This window comes from Xenia sp. Carnegie-2017, unplaced genomic scaffold (assembly GCF_021976095.1).
Source record: "Xenia sp. Carnegie-2017 unplaced genomic scaffold, XeniaSp_v1 HiC_scaffold_24, whole genome shotgun sequence".
Taxonomy (NCBI): domain Eukaryota; kingdom Metazoa; phylum Cnidaria; class Anthozoa; order Malacalcyonacea; family Xeniidae; genus Xenia; species Xenia sp. Carnegie-2017.
Window position 1 is genome coordinate 56773 of NW_025813487.1, and position 17498 is coordinate 74270.

The 17498-nt window shown below is 34.0% G+C and overlaps 2 protein-coding genes and 1 long non-coding RNA gene across 3 annotated transcripts; 1 reads left to right on the forward strand and 2 right to left on the reverse strand.

The window, feature by feature from the left end:
* Positions 1 to 4424: 4424 nt before the first annotated feature.
* On the reverse strand, positions 4425 to 6433 carry LOC124451879. The gene is made up of 2 exons (XR_006950728.1): positions 6314 to 6433; positions 4425 to 4503 (listed from the first exon to the last, which is right to left on the reverse strand). It is a non-coding gene; the product is annotated as an uncharacterized LOC124451879 (long non-coding RNA).
* Positions 6434 to 8020: 1587 nt separating this feature from the next.
* On the forward strand, positions 8021 to 9079 carry LOC124450853 (TNF receptor-associated factor 3-like). The gene is made up of 2 exons (XM_047001512.1): positions 8021 to 8082; positions 8567 to 9079. The coding sequence occupies exons 1-2, from the start codon at positions 8022 to 8024 to the stop codon at positions 8809 to 8811; spliced, it is 306 nt and encodes a 101-aa protein (XP_046857468.1). The 5' UTR covers position 8021; the 3' UTR covers positions 8812 to 9079.
* Positions 9080 to 16343: 7264 nt separating this feature from the next.
* LOC124451111 lies at positions 16344 to 16973 on the reverse strand. The gene has a single exon (XM_047001737.1). The coding sequence runs from the start codon at positions 16971 to 16973 to the stop codon at positions 16344 to 16346; it is 630 nt and encodes a 209-aa protein (XP_046857693.1).
* Between the last annotated feature and the right edge of the window lie 525 nt (positions 16974 to 17498).

Below are 17498 nucleotides of genomic sequence, written 5' to 3' on the forward strand. Positions count from 1 at the left end.
TGTCGTCTTTGTTTGTTTTTTAAAGACCGCTCTTTTCTCTGTTGTTCATTCATCAATACCTTCACTGACACACATTACCTTACTTAGTTTATGTTTTAGGAATTATAAATACTGTTCTCTTTTTCTCTTATTCATTTATCTTTACTGACAATTGCACAAGTTATCTTAGTTTTGTTTTAGATTGTGTAAAAATAGTTTTTGTTCTCTTTTCTTCGTTTATTACCATCTATACTCACACATATCATTTAATGAATATTTTAGTGTGTGTAAAGACTGTTCTCGTTTTCTATAATCCATTCATCACTACTTGCACTAACATATGTTTTATTAGTTACATTTTGGGTAAGATAAAAACATTTCTTGTTCTTTCTCACAGCATGTGAATGCCAAAGTACAGCACCAATAACAAAGAAAATTAGGAAGAAAAACCGTTGTATATGTTAAACGGAACGAGCCAAAACCAAAGTGTCCACATTCACTGATTAGTCTGTCACCATCAGGAGCAATTTTAGGCGAAGGAAATTTTGGAATTGGGAAATATGACATTACTTATGATTTCGCCATTAGAGGTAACGGGAAAAGCTTTGTTTTTAGCTGTCGATTAACGATCAAGGTCCGCGGATAAATTGAACAATATTTCTCTTTCTTTTTTTTTTTCATTTGAATTACATGTATCCATGAATCACATTAAGGAGATTTATTGATTTATTTCTAAGTATAAGTATGTACAATGTAGTGTATAAATATATTTTGTAGTATGTCTATGTACTTTGTAGAATATTTTAAAGTTATTGCACTACCATGCTATGTTGTCATCGTTTCAAATACACACGTTCTTAAAGAAACAAAACAAAATAGGTTGTAAGAAAACTGATAAAATATTCAACTTTTGCTGTGTATAAGATCGTCTAAAGCGCGCGATACTTCTCAAATTGAGAACATCGCATGAATGTGATGTAGGAAATCTTTTAAGCGTTCTCGTTGACGCCATATTTGATTTATATGTATATATGTGATTGAGCTCTATAATAACTGCAGCGGCTTGGTGGACTGAGTCAATAATGCTAAAACATGGATGACAATTTATCTTTTTAAGCTGAAATGATCGCTTTGCAGTAAAAATAATATTCTCGACATCCTCTTTGTATCTATGGTCAATTATATAGAATTTTTTAAAAAGGAGCGCGATATCTTTTCACGTATTTTTTTCATAATGCCAAACCTTCAATAGCTCAGTTTTTAGGTATCGTAATGTCCACAAAAAGGAGCATGTCGCTTTCACTGGTGAGATATTTGCTTGTAGAAATATTCTTACTACCTCACATGCAAAATACATATAAGAGCTAAATTATAATCACAGTCACGGTCACCAAATTCTGAAGCCTTGCATCTTTGTATCTTCTGTCGACATATAAATTGCTTGTAAATGATGGTAATATGTTCGCAGGCATGTTTTCATCGTTGAAATCTTGGTGTTGGGTAGTATTAATTCGCATCTCAACAACTTTGAGGTATTAAAATGGAACAAGCGGGAACATGGAAACATATGGCACAGCAGAAAGCGTCACCTTACCGTCATTTGGTTGTACCAAGATTTTGTGGCCAACCATATTGTAAATTGCTTTGAAGACAAAAAGCATGATGGGAAGATTTGCATTTTGACTTTCGGATTTTCATAGTTTTCAAGTGTTCTTAAATATGGGCTTAAGAATATCGTTAATTTTTTCCTTTTTTGGGGGAGGAGGGGGAGGGGGAGGAGCTCTTCATCTATTCATCAAAAAGCATGTTAAGTTCTTTTGAAATCCAGCTTTTCTAAGGCTTATAACATAAATACATGAATTTGACCCCCTCCCTCCCGCAATTATCAGTTTTCCTACCCAAGCATGCTCTCATATTCTGCGAAGTAATCGTGGCTTGTTATGGCATGTTTATTATCGAGTGAGTTTTACAACACTGATGTATCTTTGTAGTCGCACTCAGGATTTTTTTCAAAACATTTTTCTGAGAATTTCTATTTTACGCGTCACTAGTTTTATCAAAATGTCCAAAGCACTATGGGCGGAGTGAGCACAAAATTATGTTTTTTAAAAAACCAGTTATACGTATATGTTTTTTGTCTTTCCTGTAGTTTTCTCTCTTTTTCATTATCATTATAGCTATTCGTGGCTTTTGTCAATATTGTGTAATTTTTAGAATTAATTTATTGAGAAAGTTGGGAGCCAAAACCAGCAAATAAGCTATAAAGTATATTTAGTCGTTAACTCATTACTGGAATATTTGCTATATTCACTAGCATCCCCAATCTAAATCACTGTATCCTACCAGTTTTAAAGGGTTCTCGCTCTTTCTAAACGTTAGATTTAATTGTGGTGTCCCCTTAAAAGGTTTACGCATCTTGCTCTCTCTACTTTCATGTTTTCAGGGTAATATACCAGGTATGCAGGGCAACACTTATCATACCCAATGAAAATCCCCTTCTTGCTTCTAGGTTCAAGCTTTTTCGCGTTTTACACATAGGCATAGCACTTCCCATAGCTCATACTTATTTTCATCTCCATTGAACATTATTGCTCTCCTGGGCCCATAACCTTTTGGGTTTGATGCAGTGGCCACGATAAATAATCACACTGATGTCTGGAGGTTTTATTACATTTATTCGCACATATAGAAGAAAAACTAGCACACGACAACTAACTGATACACATAATGATACAGCTATTTGCATACGTGACGCTAAACTATGATTGGTCATTTTCTTTCCTCAGCTCTTGTTACAAATAATATCGATTGCGTTTACAATCATTTCTATAGTTAAATATGTAGGAAGTTAACACACACTTTACAAGATACACATATACACATCACATGAGAGCATAACCTAACAGTTATTATTGAAGAACCTAGTGGAGCAGTATTTTATAGACACGTATGGGACGTCTATGGATCGTGAAAAAGTCAATGCTAAGTTGGAGAAGAGATTTTATTTACAAGAACATAGTCATTATAAGAAAAACTGTTGCTTTGTCCCCAAATTTCTCGACACTTTTAGATAAAAACTCTCTTATACCTTTTGGTTTCATTCATTCAACACCACAACCAATCCCCTCTCTAAACGTTGCCACGTTCATGTCATTGCTAGAGAAAACCTAAAAACAGCAAAAGCATCTCAAGAGAGTGTGCTGCAAGTCTGCAGTTGTAAGTCTGCAGTTGTAAGTCTATATTAAGAGAAATTATAAGAAGCCTTTTTTGAGCGTTAATTGCTTGCGCTTCAACGGTGTCTACAGTTAAATGCGAACTGAAGTTCAGCCTAATATATGAAAGGAGCTCATTCTTAGCCTAGAAGTGGGAACATTTAACTAAAATATATATAAATATAACTAATTATTGACTCATGAGAGCTGACATTTACAGACCTTTTCCATTCTCGTATACAATAAGGCTCTAGCTACGGCCTTGTTTGTTGCATTGAACCCTTAATCGACCACATTTTTTTTTAATCACAACTCATTTGGTTTAGTGATTGTTGCAGATATATAAATCTAGTGTCATCTATTTAATTGTCTGACCCCGCCCCCACCCAACCAATTTTCGAAACAACACTAAATAGAATATTACTGTGGAAGATGGATTCTTGCGGGCTACCTTAGACTTACAAGGTTATTTGGTTGCCAGAAAAAATAGCAAATTCAAAAAATATTTTTATAATCTTTTTATAGAATATGCACGAGCCAACTCTATAGTTAGCAAAATGCACGAAGAATAAACATAAAAGTACGCATAAGTAGACAGGCAAGCGTTCAAAGTAGACAAAGAAAAATTTTTCAGTATACTACCACAAAGTATGTGATATGAATGGATGGTTATTTTTCTGTACTATTCTGTCTTTGAATAAAGGGTGGTCGTTAACCATCACGTAACGCATGCTGAGCTTACATTTATATCTAATATTATGTTTGATATTGTTAGGAAACTTATTTGTTAGAAAATCTTCCTTGTTAAATAATTATTTTTAGCTCTGTCTGCATGCTTTCAAGAATTTTTTCGTAAGTTAAAGATTGTTGATAAGAATCACAAAGTGAGTCGTATCCGCTTATTGAATCCAAAAGGCTGCTATTCAAAGCATGAATCAGGAAGAAAGGACTGCCTGTAACTATATTTCAGTGTTTTTGTTAGCATTTCTCCACATTCTCATTGCTAACTTAGTTATATGCTCATAATAGCGATTCTCGTGTTGAAATATAGACAAGGTGACAAAATTGGATTTTTAATCATAGTTCTTGAAATAATTAGAATTTAGTTATGAATGCTTATGTTTGAGTACAACCAATTATTAGAAACTACAAAATTATCCTACGCCATTTTGGCATTGTGATTATACAAAAGCTAAAGTTTTAAAAAATCGCTTACGATATTCCCTCCTTCGCAGATATGAAGGATGTTTCATCATAAATTGGGTTAGCCTGATGCATGACTACCACCTGTCGACTCTGTCCTCTTGTCTCTCTAAAAGTTCAAAAGATAACATAAAAATTTAATTTAATTTATAATCAATAAGCTCCAAATAATTCTCAATGTTTGCAATAGTTCCATCTGAATATATTAATATCAGAATTCATAAGCGCAATGTATTTTTTTCGATGAGTGGTTGGGTCTGAAAGTTTTTGTTCCGGATTTCAGATTCCGGTATCGGAAGCCCGAATAGTTTTCACGGATGTGCAAATGTTTTAAAGTTTCTGTTTACTTCCACTGTTTGCAGTGACAATGAGATATAGTTTGTGTGCACGTGACCTCAAGGGTTTATAGTACGTCATTTCGGGGAAGTGAAGAAGCAACATTGCTTCCAGTAATGCAAAACAGTCCATAATCATAGAATCAGGAAACACAGAAAGCTCACTCCATTGAATTTTCTTTTGTGCATATCTTATTACGCATTTGTTTACCATAATGGCGGGCCAGTCAATTGGCCTGTTTTGACCTATAGGAATGTTAGCGTGCGTAACTGCAGCCAGCACTTACGGAGTGAAGTGGCCTTTGTGTGTATTCCTTTAGTCTGTGCCATAATTACTCGATTATACATCCAAACTTTTAATGCCTTACGTAATTGTTTTTTCTCGTGTAAGTTAAAGCATATGTTTCTCGTCACTTGTTCCACGTAAAACCTTGCTTTAATGGCATTAATTTTCATTTTTGTGGTTTTTATTTTATTAGGTCGACTTAAGATGGCTGAACAGATTTGGGACTGGGAAAAGTTTTCCCCGTAAGTTTTGCTTTTTATCGTTAACATTTCTATGCTGCCTTAGACGTTTCTATGCTATCTAGAAATAAAAAAACATTTTCTGTGTTTCTATGGAGTTATAGAAACACGCGGAAAAGTTTCCCCCGTAAGTTTTGCTTTTTATCTTTAACATTTCTATGCTGCCTTAGACATTTCTATGCTATCTAGAAATAAAAAAACATTTTCTGTGTTTCTATGGAGTTATAGAAACACGCGGAAAAGTTTTCCCGTAAGTTTGCTTTTTATCGTTAACATTTCTATGCTGCCTTAGACATTTCTATGCTATCTAGAAATAAAAAAACATTTTCTGTGTTTCTATGGAGTTATAGAAACACGCGGAAAAGTTTGGGAGAAATGAGAAATTATTTCAAGAACGCGTGCACGAAGTGCGATCGCTTCAAACAATTTCAAATTTTATGTATTTTCAAAATTCAAATTTTTAAGTTTACTATTTTCTAAAGGGAATTAGCATAGCTATTACAACAGGAAAATATCAAAAACATCCTTTTGAAAACTCAAGATTCGTGTTATATTGACAAAGACAAATTTATAAACGATATTTCCACTATTTTTAAAGTAAATATCCTTTCAATTAAAATCGTAGATTTGTCTCTTGTTAATAACTCGAATCTTGAGTTTACAAGATGATGTTTTTGTAGTGTGTTTTGCTATATTTCTTTCAGTAATCGGCTGAAATACTTTTAGAATAGCTAAGCTTTATGCATTTTTCGGAGACTTGTTTGAAATTTGTGCGGTCTTTTATTTTGTGGGTTTTGCAAAATTTGTCTGATTTGAGAGTTATTTTGACTTATCATTTATGTATAGCTAATCGGACTTTGTCCGATTTTTATTGGGTTTGAACGAAAGCTAATCGTAGTTGTGCAAATGTCCTATTGGTTCCTGTTAACAGGTGCAAAATGTAATATTTCTATCAACTTTTTCCGAATTTTGTCAATGAAAGTCAATTTGAAAGTCTAACTAAAAATAATCAACGTAAATAATTTTAGAAGGAAAGGTCCTACCTAAACCGTGTCATACCTTCTTCTAAAACATCGTCGGTACAGAATAACTATTACCAATATTATGAGGATTAAGCCAAAGCATGCACCCACTGACGGTAAGATGATGTTGAAAATCAAGTTGTTCTTGACTGTAGTCTTCGTTTTCGTCGATACGAAGAATTTGGAAGAAAACACGACTTTCACTCGGGCTGTGTTCCTAAAACTTGCCCCTACAGAAATATTAAACAAATGAACAAAAATGTAGACGTCTTTTTCATTTTCTGGTATGGAGTAAAATTGAAGTCGCATAGATGAATTCCACTGGCCTTCCCTCATAAGCACTTCTCCTAATTCAGGAGATACTTTGAAAGAACTTTGTTGAAACTCGACTTTCCACGATATATTTATATCTCCGGTCGAACCTTTGAGTCTCATCAGTGGTAAAAAAATTTGTTTACTATGAAGTTTAGGATCGTACATCACACTGTCGTTTTTGTCAATGCATCCATAAGGCATCGTGGGCGACATATCTGATTTATAATTTCATGTCAGCAGTAGTAGATGCGTAGTAGCTCCCACCGACAATCTTGCATTTGTTCTTTGCATAAAAAAATTTTACGTCAAAAACCCTTGAGATGATAGTACGGTATAAAAACGTTTAAAAGTTTTAAAATTTAAAACAAGCAATGTTAAAACCGTTGACTTTGTATATAAATGCAGCTGCATCAGGTTTACATGAAGTACACATTTATATATTCACCCATTTACAAATTTATAAATTCAGAACATATGATTATTAAGATATATGATGGTTTGCCCAAGCTAAGGAGCCAGAGCTTTCCCAATAACCAAGTTGCAGTAAACATAATTCAATCTGCCGTATTAACGTACTTTGTACTCCTTACTCTACACGTATATGGAGACTGGGGGGACCGGGAAAAGCTTAGACGTGCCAAAAAAAGAAATTTCTCGTTTACTTTTTCTATAGATAAATTATATGTTGAGAAACAATATTTATTAATAATACATAATGTCTTTGACATACATAAAGATTGAAATGAAATAACCAGTAAATAGCATCATATATTTTGTTAAAAGAATGTGCTGGCAGTATCTTTTTCTCACTTCACAGACTTTAAAACGAAAGGAGATCAGACTTCATATGAATAACACTGCAATTAATCACGTGAGCCTCTTACTACGATATGTTATGGCATTTGTTATACAGCTTGGTAACTTCGTACTACGTCCAGAGTTTACCACTCCATTGCAAAGACTTGTTGACCAAGTCACTGCTGTTCGTGCATATTACTTTCAAAAATTTGTGATGTTAGATCGCAAAATTACAGGTCTGGAAAGAAGAATTGAGTGTCTCGAGGGTCGTGGTGGTAGCAACAGTTATAACACCCAGTTGTCCCCAGAGGTTTCCTTGTTGCGTGAAAGAATTGCAACACTTGAGCGACAAGCGAGAGACGATTCTTCCACTATACAACGGTTTCGTGAGCGTTTAGATCAAATAGACGAATCAATAGTGAGAAACATGGTGAACATTACGAACCTCGAAGCACAACGTGAAGAGCGCGCACTAGGATCAAATCATACCCAGCTATAATGGTACGTTACTTTGGAGAATAGACAACTTCAATCGAAAGCGACAGGACGCCATTAATGATGTTAAGAATACCTGGTACAGTCCACCATTTTACAGTTCTCAATATGGTTACAAGATGTGTGCTTAGATCTATATGAATGGTGATAGTCGGGGAAATGGAACTCATTTATCTTTGTTCTTTGTTATCATGAAAGGTAAAGCTATTTTTAAAAGTTTCTACTTAAGCTGCCTCGAAAATTGAAAGTGGATTTTTGTGGGTATAAAATAGGCTGTCCAAGACTGTTTGGTAGCATGCAGATGATGGCAAAAATTGCGTTAAAATTGAGATCATGTAATTTGATTTCTCTAGAGGCATAATATCTAAGAGTACAGAATACGTCACGTGACTCGCTGTGCTTTTTGGAATAGACAGGATTGGAAGTTAGATGCCTAGTTGGGATAATTTGTTGAATAATGTAGAACATTGTATGAAGAGTATAAAGCCAAAGATTTTTATTTTCAATTCACCGAAAAAGCAGACTAAAGCTTACAATTGTTTGTGAGATGCGATACTTTTTAGTTTTTTTGATCATGTACGAAAATAAATTACGATAGAAGGGAAAGGTATGCCTTGGGATTTATTAAGATTTATATCATATTTTTATAGAAAATTCATATTGTGTATGATATTATTTCTAGGTGATTACGATGCTCTACAAACATGGTCATTTCAAAAGAAGATCACAATGATGTTAATGGCTCAAGGAAATGGTGATCACATGATTGGTGCTTTTCATTCTGATCCTCGAAGTTCCTTATTTCAGGGACCAGAGTCTGATTTGAATCCATTTGGATTGCCAGTTCTAATTTCGTCGATAGAGAGTTTAAGCAATCTTCCGTTCATTAAAGAGGATACAATGTTTATTAAGTTAATAGTTGAATGAACAAAAATTCTAAATACACTCGCTCCTGCTTCTCTACCTTAGACACTGAAAATATCTCAATTCTCTATCAATCTTAAATTAGCTTTATACTTAGGCAAACGCAACCCGACCTAAACATGTTGCAAACAACTCTCCTAGCTCTTTCACATAATTTTCAGTTCTCTATACAAAACTCTATTTGTTGTAAAGCACTCAATAGTGTTTATATAAGTTTTTTCTTGTTTCCTTCTGGTCAGCATATCCACAGTAAAGGAATATACAACAGTAGCGCCACTCGACGAGTTTAAATAAGGAAAATCGTTAGAATCTTACGATTTCTTTTGCGTCTTAATGTCGTTGTGCAAAAGTAACGATGCATGATGTTCTAGAGTAGGTTAAGATTCGTAAGATCTTAATGAATTTAAAAACTAGACTTTAACTTTGACCAAATCTTCATTGAATCTTACAGTCATATCTTGATAAGGTTCTAAAAATGGTTTAATGGCGTTCTGATTGACGTCAACAACATCTTCAAGCCCAGAATCATAATATTAACACAGAATAATAACTATACGGAAGGGTCACTTAGGCGTTCAACGTGTCCTCACGTCAGCCATTATTCCAGCCAGTTGATTAGGTTTGTTACTGGTTTACAACCATTAAAATTACAGGACATCAATTCTTAATAATGATTTCCAGAATATTTTGACTTTAGAAATGACTTTGGATCATTTTGAAGGTTGGGAATAAGTCAAAAACCCTAATCATCTGGCTGTAATAATGGCGGCCACCATGCGCGGCGCGACATGCGCGAGAATAGAAACATGAAAGGCTCCGACACGAGTGACCCTTCTCTATATTCTTATTCTGTGATATTAGCATTTCACGTATATTAATATAGAGAGAGCATAGTTCTTTTAATTGGCAACAATACGTTTTATTTTTAAAAATTTGATTTGATAGATATCCAGTAATTTGTTCAAGTACAAACAATGTATTTTAACCCTATAGAGGCCGTTGTTGCTCACAGGCAACAATCACCAAACGAGATGTGTAAGAACTTTTGAAAAGGCACGGCTCCCAGAGGGTTAAACAATCATGTGGAACAAATCCATATAATGACATGCTTAACACTATTTATAAAGATACTATACACTTCAAGCCACATATAAACCACGAGGCGTCATGGAAAGCAGATTTTGTTCACATGAGATGGAACAAGACTTTACACATAGACGACAAGTATAAAGATTTGTGATTGTGCCATGCACAATAAAGTTGTTGCCTTCAACTCTCCTCGAAGACAAGTTACCGAAACACGTCTCGTTTGATTGCAGATGCATTTAAACGTGTTGATAAAAAATCAAGACCGCCAATATCTTAATGCTACTGAACAAGGGCATACCGCACATAGTTAAACATTTGAAAGCCACGATGTACAGGTATATTCTATCAGTGTTTTGTCTTAAATGTTGATAGCAGCAGCAAAAAGAAATTTAAAAGAGGAAAATCCTTGTTTCAAAATCATGTATGAAAATAGATCCTACGGCTGGAAACTACAAATGTAAGTGACTAAACTGACGATAAATGATAATTTGTTTTTGGATTTATCTCTATTGTTCTTGTGAAAATCTCAATGGTTTTTATTGATGCTACTGATTTCTGGTTTGTTTCTTCAATATCACTAAATATAATTATAACTAAATATATGCGATGAATATAAATACACTAAATTTGCCATCTGTCTCCAATGCACTATGTGGTTGGGTGTATAGAAGTGCAGTTTTCATAGATTAAGATTTAGACTTGCAATGAACGAGAGCCGTAATTGTTTTTTGCTCTTTTTTCTACTACTGTCTACTATAGTTTTCATTGAATGTTCTACCATTTGGATAGTCAAACAGAAAACATATAACAATTTGCTCATTCTCAATATATCTGATTAAGAATTTCAAAACGCAAACTAACGTCATATGTAGATTTCTTTATCATGAAATGTCGTACATATGTTTCATATTTTCTTATATTGTAGATCCTACATGGATAGAGTTGTGAAATTCACTTTACCACCTGTGTCATTCACTTCAATTACTCTTACTAGTTTGTCATTACTCGTGTGTCATGGTGATTCATGGCCAAAAATGTTCATTTGTAGTTTGGATTCTTTGTGGATGTCAGTTGTTTGTTCATATAATGATGATGGGCCCCATTGTTATATGAGCCCACCAAAAGGTGGTCAGCTGACATTCATAGGAGATCAAATCTGCACTAGGCATTCTTTGAGTGATGATATAACTGGAGTTTTGAAGTGAACCCTTTTCCTTCGCTTGAAATTACCATAAGAGTGCATCGTTTATAGTAATCTATCGAAATGGCGATTCATAATACCAGTAGCCCCTTTATTGGTTACGTCGATTACTTTGTGTATAGAATGGTATAAACGTATTGATTCGACATTGCATAACGGCATTTGTACTTGTGAACATTAATATTGAAATGATTGGGCTATATTCGACAAAGATGGAAAACAAGCGAGTGGAAAAACAAGATCTATGTCTTGTGGTTTGTAAGTTGAGTAGATGAGTATTAAAATTAACTTATCGCTATGAGTAACTGCAAGAGATATTCAAAAATGATCCCGATGGTCTATTTTTATAATTTGAACTATAACCATGAAAAACACCCACATTAGTTAAGAAAAGTCAATAAAAGATGTCATTTCCTGTGTGAAAATAGCTGGCTTTCACTCGCTACTTTTTACTAATTTTATTAAACGTTTATAAACAAAATTGCAATGCTGCAAGTAGGGTTCATTGAATTTTTAAGATAAAAATGTTACAATAAAATTTCTACGATATATACGTAAAAACTACGCTGTAAGAAAAGTGGAAGAGACCTACTAAAACTCCCGGATAAGACGGACAAGGACAATGCTTGAAAATCAGGTATTAAAGTTTTGTTCTTTTTTTAAATATATAATTTCTGTTCTTATTCGTTCATTATGCTGACATTTATAATGTGTTTTTTATAGAGTAGCTATGTCTGTAGGCGTAATAACTACACATTGAATGAACGATCAAGTTGGACAGAAGAACGAAGAAACAAGCATCCTTATTGAAAGATTTCCACCTGCGACTTTCGTTATGCATACTATTAATCAGCATAACGAATTTATAAATTTAACCGTTAAAAATTTCCGTAAAACTAAATTTTCACAATTGTCAAATTTTCTGACAAAACACACGAGTGAAAGCCAGCTATTAATGAACATCTTAATAAAGCAACATAGAAAATTTGATCGAATGAAATCTAGTAGACATCAAAAATAATTTGTATGCAAGTCACGACGTCACTTTGGTCATTTCATTTTTCATTGTTATTGGTAGGTGAATGATCAGGTCGAACGTACTGAATGAATTTTTCATATGATTTATGTATGAGCTGCTATTAGTTTTTATTTTTTGTCTGTTCATTAAAATTTTTGTTAACAGTCTGCACTCTTTCATTTTTTGTTCTCTACTAAAGTTTTCGTTTCTTTTGTTCAAACACAAAATATTTGCGGTGTCAATAAATAGGGTAGTCAGCCGACTTAAAAACAAAAAAAAAAAAAGTGGAAAAAAACAGAAAAAAAAACACAGTGGAAAAAAACAGTGTCCACATTTGGGGCCAAGCGAAGTCATTTGTCATAACATTATTTATTATAGCTATGTTTAATATTCACATTTATTTTATTTCTCGGCCTTTGGGTATATCTCCTAAAACACTGCGTTTAATAAATATAATGGCATACAATTTGAAAAAAATATGTACGCAAGTTTTCTGTTCAGTCAGATCTTCTAAGACAAATTTTTTTAATCTTCGGCATCAACTGACTCAGCGAGAATTAAAAATGATTTTATACAGTATGGAAGTGTGATTTGGGTACATAATGAAAATTCCATGATTCTTTCATTTCACAAAGGAGTCCTTTTTACATAAAATATTGCTTTAAACATGAGCATTGAGACGAATTTTTACATTACTCACGGTAATACGCTTAGCACAATAATATTAGCACACATCATTCGAAAATTTTCTCCCCTACCATGAAGTGAGTTTTTTTATGTCTATACCAAATTCATTCCCAATGATATAGAGAGAAATGATAACACTAAATACACAGAGATTAATCTTGATAGTAGATAGTTTGAGATTGAGATTTTTAAACTACAATGTGCTTCTCAGCGTCACTGCACATCTGAGACTAGCTTTATCTTAATGACTATTTTCATTGCATCCTTTACTGTTGTATCGGCAGTGTTTTTTCTCATAGCTAAAAAATGCATGCAGTTGATGTTTGAAATGTATTCGTATGTTACAATGGTTTATTCAATAATAAAGGTTCTTTATAACAAGATCTGACTTATGCAAGAATATACATATATGGAATTTTTGATTAAGCAAGGGGAAAAAATCCATTCATTGTTTCGAGAATCGTGTCTTAATCATTGGCATTCAAATCTTGCCTTAAATAGGTGATTCTCTACTCCTGAGTTAAAACTTGTGAAACTTTATAAGATTTAGCATTAGTCCTTTGGAATTTGAGCAATCTTAATTTTATTATGTACTCTGCACGAGGTTCTTATTTATGTATTTTTATTTCTATAACAATTGTTTTTAGTCAGTGATGTATACTTAGTTATATAACTAGAATGTTCTACATAGATGTCATTAATGTTTTATAATACTGTTTGTTGAAGGAGATCCTGACTCACTCTTCATCTTCGTTCGTTATTTAAATGTGTTTATATATCAAAACTTACATGGATAAAAGATTGATGTTACAATAAGGTATGAATTATGATCACCATTTTTCAACTGATATGTATGTGGTCGCGTTGTTTATATTAAATCTCTCATCCGTTTGTTGAGTATGTGACATGTAAAGAACTAAAGCAAGCATAATTTTGTTCACACGGTCGTCTTATTTCTTAAAGGAAGGTAATTTTACAAAAATTAAGCGATATTTTAGAACTACATTACCGACATAACATATTAACTAAAGCGGCATCTCGATAAAGTATGACTAAACATGCATGAGAAATCATATCTAACATGTTTGTAAATGATGATCGTCTGACGTTGTCCTGAGAAGGACTAAAAAGATGACGTTTCGACAACCTTAGCGGTAGTCATCTTCAGAGTCAAAAAGATGACTACCGCTAAGGTTGTGGAAACGTCAGTCAACAACAACAAAAACAGTCCTTCTCAGGACTTTATTAACCTGGACGATCATCATTTACAAACATGTAACGATACTCCCGGGTTCAAACCATTTGCTTCATTAAAATCATATCTAAATTGATATACCAACTTTTTAGCTATTGACAATAGCTGCATGGCAAAGGAAAGCAAAACACTTTCAAAGGCATGGGAGAGGTGAAATAAGATACTTGTCTACAGAAAAAATGGGAATCTGTGAAAATTTATGTAGAAAGGATAGCATGTCCAATCATGCACTTTTGACTAATCGCTGTGTGTCTAACAAAATGTTGTTAATTGTATTGAGCAAACCATTCATTTTAAAAGTAAAAACATTTGTAAAATAAGCAAATGTTGAACACAGGAAAAATGTATTTACACTGACAAAGACGCAACCGAATCTATTTTTGTGAAATGTTACATGTTTGTTTAACAGTTTTAAGGTTTACTTTCATTGCAACCTTTACTGTTGTATCTACAGTGTCTTTATTGGTCAGTAATTATAATTGCGTGCAGTTGATGTTTGTGATGTATTCATAATTTGCAATAGTTTATTTAATATCAAAGGTTTTTTATAATAAGAACTGACTTATGCAAGAATTTACATGTTTGGAATTTTTGATTAATGAAGGGAAAAATCCATTCACAGTTTCGAAAATCGTGTCTTAATCATTGGCATTCAAATCCTGTCTTAGATAGGCGATTCTCTATTCCTGAGTTAAAACATGTGAAACTTTATAACGTTTAACAGTACTCAATTGGAATTTGAATAATCTCAATGTTAAATATGTACTCTTCACGATATTCTTGTTTATGTACTTTTATTTTATAACAATTGTTTTTAGTCAGTGATGTATACTTTGTTGCAGATTAAAACTGTTTGTTGAAGGAGATCCTGACTCACTCTTCATCTTCGTTCGGTTTTTAAATGTGTTTATGTAACAAAACTCAAATTGATAAAAAGTTGATATTTCAATATTGTATGAATTATGATCACCATTTTTAACTGATATGTATGTAGTCGCGTTTTTTATATTAAATTTCTCATCTTTTGTTAAGTACGTAACATGTAAAGAACTAAAGCAAGCATAATTTTGTCCACACGACCGTCGTATATGAAGTCTTATTTCTAAAACAAAGGTAATTTTACGTAAGTTAACCGAGATTTTGTATTTACATTTCTAACTTAACAAATTTGATACCGAAGCATTGCGTAGTATGAAGTATGACTATAAACAAATCAATGTTTATTTCCATTCCAAATGAAAATCGTTTGAATGATTCTATAAGTGACTTTCAAAGCTATATTTAATACCACGACTGGAAAGTAGGTTTCATTTTTTGTTTCAAATTATTCTCTATAAAAATTGCGGCTCTTACACGAAGAAAAGGTTTGATAATAAATAATTCTGAGTAAGTGATGCGCTTGACATTCACAGATGCCACGTCATAATGTGACTTTTCTTTTTAAATATAATTAAACTTAAGTAAACAGTACAATGTATAAATGTTTTCGGAAACAGGGAAATGTTTCTTCGAAGTTTCTTAATTTACTCACACTCGATATTCACGCAAAGATATTTTTGCTTTATTTTTTATAACAAAGGAAATACGCTCATAAGCAACATACGAACATCATAACTTTTATCCCCCCCCAAAACAAAACCCACGTGTTTCGTCTTTTCACAAAAGTAACATAAAGTTTCCCACACGATCCCTCATATGACTTTTATGTTACAAGTAATTTGCTATAGTACTTAATGTTATGGTTAATGTACATCGTTCTCATCCTGTAAAATTTCTCGCACACGTTGTTCTGCCTCGATGGCTTCTTGTCTTATAGGTTCCAAATGTTCGGCTTTTAGATTTAATTTTGTTATCTTCTCCTTTGTGTGCTCCCCGTCCGCTGTCTGGGTTGAATGTCATGATAACTCCAGAGGTTATAAATGTTGAACGGCTCTCTCTAAGTGATCTCGACCTGCTCTCAGTTTTGCCGCACGTACCACGCCATCTCTGCTTTTAATTAAGTCAACTACCTTACCCATCAACCAATGATTTCGGTTCTTTTGGTTTGACTTCACCAATACGATATCCCGTACGGAAATAGTTGTTCCTCGTGCATTATGTTTCATTCAATGATGTTCTCTTAAGCCTCTCATATACTCTCTGGTCCAATGACGCCACATTTCTTCCTTAGTCTTCTTCAAATACTTTAAAACCTTTTTCAGACTCTTGGGTTAGTGAAAAGGTTTTAATTCAGGAAGGTAACTGGACTTAACAACAACATTGTGTTAGGTGTAAGAGTCGTCTTCCTACATATAACAAAGCTGTCTACTGTTTATCGCTAATTCCACATCCAATAAAACTACAGACAACTCATCCCAAGTTAACTCACCGTTTCCAATAGCCCTATAGAAGCAGCTCTTCATCAATCCTATTAACCGTTCAAACTGACCTCCGCACCAGGGAGCCCTACTGAGATTGAACCGCCACGACACTAATTCTTTGTTGAGAAAGTGATTAAGCTGTCTGTCTTTTTGTACACTCTTCAGCCACTTTGACGCTGCCACGAAGGTGGTAGCGTTATCCGAGTATATGATGGAGGGTTTTCCTCTTCTAGCCACAAGACGTTTAAAGCTCTTGATGAATTCACTGGTTTCCAAGCTAGGCACGAGATCAAGAAATACTGCCAGTGTCAGAGAACATGAATATAAAACGATGTAGGATTTCCCTTCTCTTTTATTTTTTCTGTACGTTATGGGTTCTGCGAAATCAACGCCAATGATTTCAAATGTATTGGATGGGTCTGTTCTTGTCTCCGGAAGGGGACCAGGACAAGGTACCTGCGCTGGTGTCAGTCTGAATCGTTTACAGCCCGAACAAGATCCAATGATTTTTTTGTTAACTTGCAAAGTCTTGGAACGAAAATTTCTCGCGTACATGGGCCATAATTAATCCTACGCTACCGTGCAAAGTGTTAAAATGAGCTCTCTGCATCAATTTCGAAGTAAACTTCGCTTGGTCGGGGAGGTATATTGGGCATTCCTCACGATATATCTATATTCCCTTATTACTTAACTGGAGATTGAGTTGGTCTTTATCTTTAAAGAATTCTTCCGTGTTCACGAACTGTTGTTGCGCTCGTTTCATTCAATACTCCTCTTGTGCCAACACCTCATCCGCATTCAATGCTCAATTTCTCTTCTTCTTTGGGTTAAGACAGTTGTGCGTAAACCGTGCCATCCATCCAAAAATTCTGATTATTTTATGTCGCTCGAATTTATCGAGAATTTGGTCAAGACGACGGTTTTCAACAGTCAGAAATGATAACTCCCGTTTGATCTTCTTCTCTGCGTTGCTATACTCAATAGCGCTCGTCACGAGAGGAGGGAGCCAATCTTGTGGTCGAGTCAGCCAGGATGGTCCATTCCACCAAAGATCACACTTTTCTACACTACCGCCGCAAC

What these genes read in the sequence shown, in the direction of transcription:
- LOC124450853 (XM_047001512.1), top strand. Translation starts at nt 8,022, where the DNA reads ATGAATGGTGATAGTCGGGGAAATGGAACTCATTTATCTTTGTTCTTT. An exon ending in GTTCTTTGTTATCATGAAAG is followed by an intron (nt 8,083 to 8,566) that starts GTAAAGCTATTT and finishes TATTATTTCTAG; the next exon opens with GTGATTACGATGCTCTACAA.
- LOC124451111 (XM_047001737.1), bottom strand. Translation starts at nt 16,973, where the DNA reads ATGTACGCGAGAAATTTTCGTTCCAAGACTTTGCAAGTTAACAAAAAA.